At 39.9% G+C, this 8,544-nt stretch overlaps 1 protein-coding gene across 1 annotated transcript in view; it reads right to left on the bottom strand.

Moving 5' to 3' along the window:
• Positions 1-268: 268 nt before the first annotated feature.
• Positions 269-8,544, bottom strand: part of LOC131437130 (EF-hand calcium-binding domain-containing protein 4B) — a 118,117-nt gene continuing 109,841 nt past the window's right edge. The window contains exons 5-7 of the mRNA XM_058606298.1: positions 1,770-2,032; positions 1,598-1,690; positions 269-906 (exon numbers count right to left, since the gene is read on the bottom strand). Coding sequence (XP_058462281.1) covers positions 799-906; positions 1,598-1,690; positions 1,770-2,032 — 464 coding nt within the window. The 3' untranslated portion in view covers positions 269-798. The remainder of the gene's footprint in view (positions 907-1,597; positions 1,691-1,769; positions 2,033-8,544) is intronic.

Genomic DNA, 8,544 nt, shown 5'->3' with positions numbered 1-8,544 from the left:
CCTACCGAGTAGTGAGTGGCCCGGAATCTCCGGTCCTGTTTCCTGTAAAGGGGTTTCCACCATGTCCTACGTCGAGATCCCCGAGCCCCGTTCTTCCGGAAGCAAATGACGATGTGGCAGTCTGCCATTGCTCGGTTCGAAATTGAGGTTAGGAAAATAAATTACCCAAACTGCGAGTGCAACTTGACTGTGGACTGTGCAGGGACCTGCAGAACTCGGCGGAAGAAGGAAAGGACATTCTCTATTTGTAATTGGAATTGGATTTTTTTTTCAATGGGATAAATTTTCCGGTTTATTTTCAGTCAGCTTCCGTAGCTTTTCGACTACGGTGGTTTTTGGATAGGATTGGCAAGACTTGAATGTGTGTTTTTGTTTTGTTTCTTACAAGTGTCTAGGTACATTTACAATTAATGTTCGAATTGTTTTCTGCTTACAGTTAGCCATAAAAGTTTCGTATAATTTACTGTCATTTCTTTGTTGGAGCACAATTCTTCCCCAACGTCTTGGCGAAAGACGTCGCGCGTCCGTCTTTAACCTACCCTCAAATACAACGGTAAATACATATACAGAAGAGAATTTTGCTTCATTACATTGCTTAAAAATCTGTGTTGTGCAAATAATTTCAACATTGTCACTGTCATTAGTTAAGCTAAACTATCTTCCTACTATAATACAAACATTCTATACAGTAAACATAATAATTACTTTTGTTTAAAATACAAAGAAAAAAAACCAGTCTTCCGGTTCGATTCATGATTCCCTCTGAGCATACACGTTCTACGTTCCACGCTCGGCATTTCAGCAGGCTAGGCAGAACATCCGCTTCCAGAGCGGTCGCTTCCGGTCGAATTCGCGCGCCTGCAGTGCGTCCCAGATTGCGGTATCGAACACCTCCTTGATTCGTTCCTGAAAGACACATGAGAAGAGGAAAAAAAAAAGATGATGATTCATTCCATTGGTTTCATTATTTGTTGTTTTTTTTTTGGACACGACCTTCAACAAGTCACATTGACAGTCGGGGAATTTGTCTATACATAGATATATCGGCACGACATAACCTCCAAATCAGGTGCCGAACGTCATTTGTGCGTCGTGAGGCATGCTTTGATTGAGAGGTCGTTGCCAAAAAAAAATAATGAGACGTGATTTGCGGGTTGGTAATTTTTCAAACTCCTTTGAAGCGGAAGAATCGCGGCCTACGCTGTTTGGAAATTTGTGCGGTTACTCAATATTTGAGAGGCCGCGGTAAATACGCGGGTATTTCGCGAATGGAAGAGTTCAAGTTCAATGTTTTTTTTTGTTCCTTCTTCAAATAAAATCCATAGACGAAAGCAAAAATAAAAAAAAACGGCGCAGGGGATTGTTTGCGGTTGGAATAATCGCCGAATTAGCGGTAGGTATTTGTTCAAACAATTGGAAAAAAAAACCATTCAAAAAATTGATTGTACGTGGTGACAAACCAAACAAACCAGTTGCCTGCTTGACAACGAGGCTTGACGTTAGGCCAGCCAGCAAATGACTTTAATTTGAATTAGCGGGAGGAAATGGGCTTTAAAACAGTGTTGCCGGTCACACTTTAAACGAATGTCATCCTTACTTTTCTGTGCGAAGACGTCTCGATGTATTTGGCTCCAATTTTGCGAGCAAAGTCCCATGCTGCCGAAACCGGAACCGGTTTCTCTCCCTGAGCCTAAAACAAACAAGTAAACAAAGAAAAACGGAACTGAATAAATAATATTTCTATTTTTTTTTGTGGGTTTTCAGGTTACCTGCAGTTTGAGTATTGTGTTTCGGTCGTTGCGCAGATCGGACTGCGTACCGACCAGTACCAGCGAGCAGCCCTTCAGTCGGGCCACTTCCGGTTCCCACTTGGTCGCGACCGAACGGAACGAGCCCGGTTGGACAACGGAGAAGCAAAGCAGGACCACATCGGAACCGGGATAGCACAGCTGCCGGAGCGGATCCAGTGCGTCCTGGCCGGCGGTGTCGCACAGCGTCACACAGATCGGGCGGCCATCCACGCTGACGTCAACTGTGGGAAAGAAGGTGAAACGGAAACAAGATAAGTATGTGGTTAATTGATTCAAAGTTGAACAATTGTTTGAAAGAAAAAAATAGACTGACAAACATGACACGGATTGGAAATGGAAAACGCTGTCATAATTGAAAAATTAGTGATTATAAACAGTTTAGTTTTCCCAAATAGTGAAAATTTATGAGCAAACTAAATGATTATTTAACAATTTTGATTTTCAAATAAGAATGTTCTACAAAATAATTAAATTCATTGAGAATACATTCTGAGGAGATATTGTACAAGTTGTGTACGAATTCCGATAGAACATAAAACTAAAATAAAAATTTCCACGGCATTGCATGAAGAACTTTCAAATCAATAATTAGTAAATGTGGAAACATCTCGATATAACTCAAACAACCACTTTATACATATTCAATATTTTTACACATTTACGCAAAGTACCATGTGCAAAACATAGTTCAATAATACAGGTCCAGAATTCTAGTCCAAAATCCAAACCTGGAATCTCAGTCCAAGGTCCAGTTCCAGAATCAAGGTTCACAATACAGTTTCAGAATTCTGGTCCCAAATCAAGGCTAGATGCAGGCTTCAGCTCTTGAAATTCCCATACAAAATCAAGGTCCAGAATTCAGCTCCAGAACTTTGTTCTAGAATTTAGGTTCAGAATCCCGACCGGAAATCCATAATCTTGCTGAAAAATCGCGGTCCAGTTCTAGGTAAGAATTCAGCCACAGGTCCAGAATTCAAGTCTAAAAACAAAGTTTTGATTTCAGATTCAGAATCCAGCTGCAAAACTCAGTTCTAGAATGTAGATCCAGAATTCAGTTTCAGAATCCAGGTGCAAACTACAGTTCTACAATCCTGTTTCAGAGCTCGAGTCTCAAATCAAGGCTAGATCCAGGCTCCAGCTCTTGGAATTCCGACACTAAATCCAGCTCCCGAACTCAGTTCTAGAATTTAGGTTCAAAATCCAGATAGGATATCTCAATCCATAATCCAGCTCAAATAATCGAAGTCCAGTTCTAGGTAAGAACACAGTTCTAGAAACCAGGTGCAGAATTTCAGTCCAAAATCCAGACCTGGATTATTGGTTCAAGGTCCAGCTCCAGAATCAATGTCCAGGTTCACAAACCAGAGTTCAGGACCATAATCCACATTCAGATCCCAGAATTCAGTTCCAGAACTCAGTTTTAGAATCCAAATCGGATATATCAGTCCATAATCTTGCTAAAAAATCACTGTCCATTTCTACGTAAGAGTTCAGTCTCAGGTCCAGAATTCAAGTCCAAAATCCAAGTTTTGATTTCAGTGTCAGAATCCAGCTGCAGAACTCAGTTTCAGAATTCAGTTTCAGAATCCAGGTGCAAAACACAGTCCTACAATCCTGTTTCAGAACTGAAGTCTCAAATCAAGGCTGTTCTAGAATTTAGATTCAGAATCCAGATCGGCTAACTCCATCCATAATTTAGCTAAAAAAATCGAGATCTAGTGCTAGGTAAGAATTCAGTCTTAGGTTCAGAATATAAATCCAGATGCAGAATTCAGTTTCAGAATCCAGAGGCAGAACACAGCTCTAGAATCTTGGTCCAGAATTCATTTCCGGTATCCTGGGGCAAAACACTCTATTTTAGAATCCAAATCGGATATCTCAGTCCATAATCTTGTTAAAAAGGCGGGTGGGTAATGTCAGAGACATAACTGGATGTCGTGAATACGAAAACAACTGACATGTTCCTTAACACTTCCGAATATCAATTGTATGAATTATGCACGCATTCCCCTTTTTCACATTTTTCGCAAAAACAAAGAAAGCTTCACTTGATCTCGATTACTGTGAATTTCACACAGCGAAAAGTGCACAAATCTAAGCAAACTGTTCTTGATTTGCCGTAAACTGAGGATATTTCCCTACGATTTGCAAACAACAAATCCTAATAGTTCTTTAGAAAACTTTTAGAGCCATTAGAACAGCTGATATTGTGCAATGCTCTCCACCGTTGTTTTTTTTCCAATGCTAATGACTGGCAGCTGTGACGTAATCGCTCTTGTCGAAAGCGAAACTAGCTGTGCAGACGACACAAAACACATCTGCTCGCAGTGGCGATTGAATCCAAACTGATTGAATTTTTGTTAAGAGATTTCCTTTTATGTGATTTCGTTTGTAGCTTTTTCACTAATGGGCGGTCCTAACGGCTATAAAAATAGCCGCATACAGAATTTTATTGTCGATTATTTCATTTCGGATTTGCATAATTTATTGAAAGAAACTATCAATATGCTGTAGGGATTCATTTCTAGCATTCACAAGGACCAAATTGAGGAACTCACTGCGATATTCACCACTTTTCGGAACATTTTTCCCGGACGATTTGTTGTACAGCAGCAGATATTTTGTTCTCTTCCTTAGAACGCGTTCTGATTGGCTGGTGTTGACATGGATCAAATGAGACAGGTTTTTCAATAGTGTACTATTGAAATACATCAATGCTTTTGCTATACACGTTTAAATTGAAAAATTTCGATTCTATTGGTAGTTAGATTATATAAATCCTTTCACAGATCACTGAGCTATGAGCTTTAAAAATACGAGAAAGGCAAACGCGCCTTATGAATTATCCTCTTTGATACTCGTTTATACCAAACATTTCAGAAAAGTTTAATTTTGAATTATTTGAGACTATGTCACTGTGGAGGATGTAAATATAAAATATATAAAATATATAAATATAAATCTTAGGTCAGCTTTATAAAAAAATGGATGAATAAATGAAGAAATAAATGTTCGAATGCTTCTGTTAATCGTCTTAACATTCTGCCCTGTGATAAATATGTATATCTGTATCATCAACCTTATTCCTTGCGTTCTTGGTCTAGTGGTCTATGAAAATTCGTCAAAACGGAAGTTTTGGAAGCATTCTAAAAACAGAAAGAACGAAAGAAACCGATGTTTATTTCCCCTCCGTTTCCTTGACAATGTTGCCATGGCAGTCCTGGCGTTTGCTTGGTCTTGAGTTAATGATTGTGCAAGAATTTGCTGGAAATTTCGCAGCTTTAAAAAAATTCGTCATTCGTTCGACAACACTTGCGCGAGGCAGTTCGGACTAAACAAAAAATGAAGAGACGGCAATACACCAAATCGAAATTGGCTGTTGGTCACGACAGTCACAAAACTGAAAATTTTATCATCAAATTGTGATCATATTTCCGATGGCATGTAGCAAAAATTATGTTGATTCGTTAGATACAACAATAGATATTCACGATCAAAAACTTATCACTCTCTCAGAGGGTAAATTTTGAAAAGGCATCCCATAGTAAAGTAAGTCGTATTCACGACAAAAATGGGTTGTATAGAGGTACAGTAAAGTAAATTGCGCATAATTATTTAGGAGTATTATTATGGTTTTAAGAAGAACCGAATAGAAGTCTGGAATAGAGAACTGGACCCTGAGTTCAAGACCTAAATTTAGATCCAATAACAGACTCAGAATCCAGTTTCAGTCGCTGCTGGTTCTCGCCTCGATGGCCAGCAAGCGAATGAGAGATGCGACCTGAGCGTTTGAGGTTTTAACCACGCAGAAGGTGCATTCTCCGTCGCTGCTGGTTAATTCCCGCTGCTGCTGCTGGTTAAGGTCCTCTTTCCTCGATGGCCAACAAGCGAATGAGAGATGCGACCTGAGCGTTTGAGGTTTTAACCACGCAGAAGGTGCATTCTCCGTCGCTGCTGGTTGATGATTCCACTCCCACGACGTCTGCTTCCATCGAACGCACGAAGGGAAATGATCGATTTTCGACCACGGTTCCCCTTTTATACGCATTCAGTTGAAGATATGTGCCTGACTACCTCAAAATCGTCGTCCTTGCGCGAAAAACCCAAGCGAAAGTAAAGAGTTCTCCGCGTTGTTTTCAAAAATTAAGAAAACTTAATTTTTGAGTTGTTTGTGGTTATCGCACACTGTTCAAAATATTATCCTGAATTCCTGATCATATTTTTGATGAAATGGTGAAAGAATTATGTTGCTACCATTAATACAAATCGTGATGTTCACGATTAAGTTCTGCCCATTCTTCCATATGGCTAATTTTGAAAAGGCGCCCCATAGTAAAGTAAGTCGTATTCACGACAAAAATCGCGGTCCAATTCTACGTAAGAGTTCAGCCTCAGGTCCGGAATTAAAGTCCAAAATCCAAGTTTTGATTTCAGTGTCAGAATCCAGCTGCAAACTACAGTTCTGCAATCCTGTTTCAGAGCTCAAGTCTCAAATCAAGGCTGTTCTAGAATTTAGGTTTCAAAATCCAGATCGGCTAACTTAATCCATAATTTAGCTAAAAAAATCGATATCTAGTGCTAGGTAAGAATTCAGTCTCAGGTCCAGAATTTAAATCCAGATGCAGAATTCAGTTTCAGAATCCAATTCCGGTATCCAGGCGCAAAACACAGTTCTTGAATCCAGGTCCAGAGTTTCAGTCCAAAATCCAAACTTTGATCTCGGCCCAAGGTCTAGCTCCAAAATCAATGTCCAGGTTTACAACTCAGTTTCAGAGTTCAGGACCATAATCCACATTCAGGTCCCAAATCAAGGCTAGATCCAGGTTCCAGCTCATAAATTCTGATGAAGAATCCAGTTCTAGAATTCAACTCAGGAACTCTGTTCTAGAATATAGGTTCAGAATCCAGACTGGAAATTTCAGTCCATAGTTTAGCTAAAAAATCGAGGTCTAGTTCTAGGTAAGAATTCAGCCTCAGGTTCAGAATTCAAGTCCAAAAACCAAGTTTTAATTTCAGTTTCAGAATCCAGCTGCAGAACTCTGTTCTAGAATCCAGATCCAGCATTCAGTTTCAGAATCCAGGTCCAAAATACAGTTCTACAATCCTGTTTCATAGCTCAAGTCCTATATCAAGGTTAGATCCAGGCCCCAGCTCTTGGAATTCCGACACTAAATCCAGCTCCCGAACTCAGTTCTAGAATTTAGGTTCAGAATTTAGACTGGAAATTTCAGCCCATAGTTTAGCTAAAAAAATCGACGTCCAGTTTTAGGTAAAAATTCATACTCAGGTTCAGAATTCAAGTCCAAAATCCAGGTGCAGAATTCAGTTTCAGAATCCAGCTGCAGAACACAGTTCTAGAATCCAGGTCCAGAATTTCAGTCCAAAATCCAGACCTGGAATCTTGGTTCAAGGTCCAGCTCCAACTCAATGTCAAGGCTAAATCCAGGCTCTAGCTACTAAATTCCGATATAGAATCCAGGTTCAGAACTCTATTCTAGAATTTAGGTTCATACTCCTGACCGGAAATCTGAATTCTAATCCAAAATCTAACTCTAAAATTCAAGACCAGACCCAAAATCATGGTCCAGAATCCAGTATAAGATTTCAGGTTCAGGCCCAAAATCAAATTTCACATTCAAAAACCCATACTCTAAATTCAGGTCCAGAATTCAGATGCCGAATCCAGGCCCAGAGTTTCAGAATTCGATTCCATAATTGAGGTTCAGAATACAGTTCCAAGTCCAGAATTGAGAAACCCAGATCCAGAATTCAGGTCCAGAATACAGTTCTAGAAGCCAGGGTCAGAACTCATGTCAAAATCCAGGTTCAGGACTTAGATTCAGAATTTACGTTCAGAATTCAACTCCTTGGCTTAAAGTAAGGTCCAGTTCTTTTAGGTACAGAATCAACCTCCAGGTTCACAATTCTAATCTAGAATCCAACTCTAAAATTCATGACCAGGCTCAAAATCATGGTCTACAATCCAGTATTACATTTCATGTTCATAATCGCGGCCCAAAATCAAAGTTCAAATCCAAAACTAAGACTCTATATTGAGATGTCGAATTCAGGTCCAGAATTCAGATTTCGAATCCTGATCCAGAGATCAGTTTCAGAATCCAGGTTCAGACCTCGATTCCATAATTGAGGTTCTGATCCAGAATCCAGATCCAAGATTCACCTTCAGAATTCAGGTCCAGAATACAGTTCTAGAAGCCAGAACTCATGTCAAAATCCAGGTTCAGGACTTAGATTGGGAATTTACGTCCAGAATCCAGCTCCATAACAAAAGTCACAGTTCAATTCATGTAGGTCCAGAACCCAGTATCATGGTTCAGATCCAGAACCTAGGCTCTGAATTTTGGCTGTAGAATTCAAATACCGAGTTCCAAACTTTAGTTTCATAATCCAGATCCAGAACTCAGTTCCAGAAACCGACCCCAAGATCAAGGTTTAGATCTAGGTCCTGCCTTCAGATGCAGAAATTAGGTCCACAATTCAGATGCAGAATCCAGGTCCCGAATTTAACTTTAGAATCCAGGTCCATAGCTTAGTTCCAGAACTGAGGTTCAGAGTTCAAGTCCTGAGTCCAACTCCAGGTCCAAAGGCATGATCCAAGTACAGAATTCAAACCCAGAATCAAAGTTCAGAAAACAGAACATGAACCGGAGAAATAACGATTGATGCTTTGGAAAGCACAATTTGATCCACGGTCGTGCCTTCCTCGGCACTG

Source organism: Malaya genurostris, chromosome 1 (assembly GCF_030247185.1).
Source record: "Malaya genurostris strain Urasoe2022 chromosome 1, Malgen_1.1, whole genome shotgun sequence".
Lineage (NCBI taxonomy): Eukaryota > Metazoa > Arthropoda > Insecta > Diptera > Culicidae > Malaya > Malaya genurostris.
The sequence above is the reverse complement of the archived record's forward strand: the minus strand, read 5'-3'. Positions and strand labels throughout refer to the sequence as shown.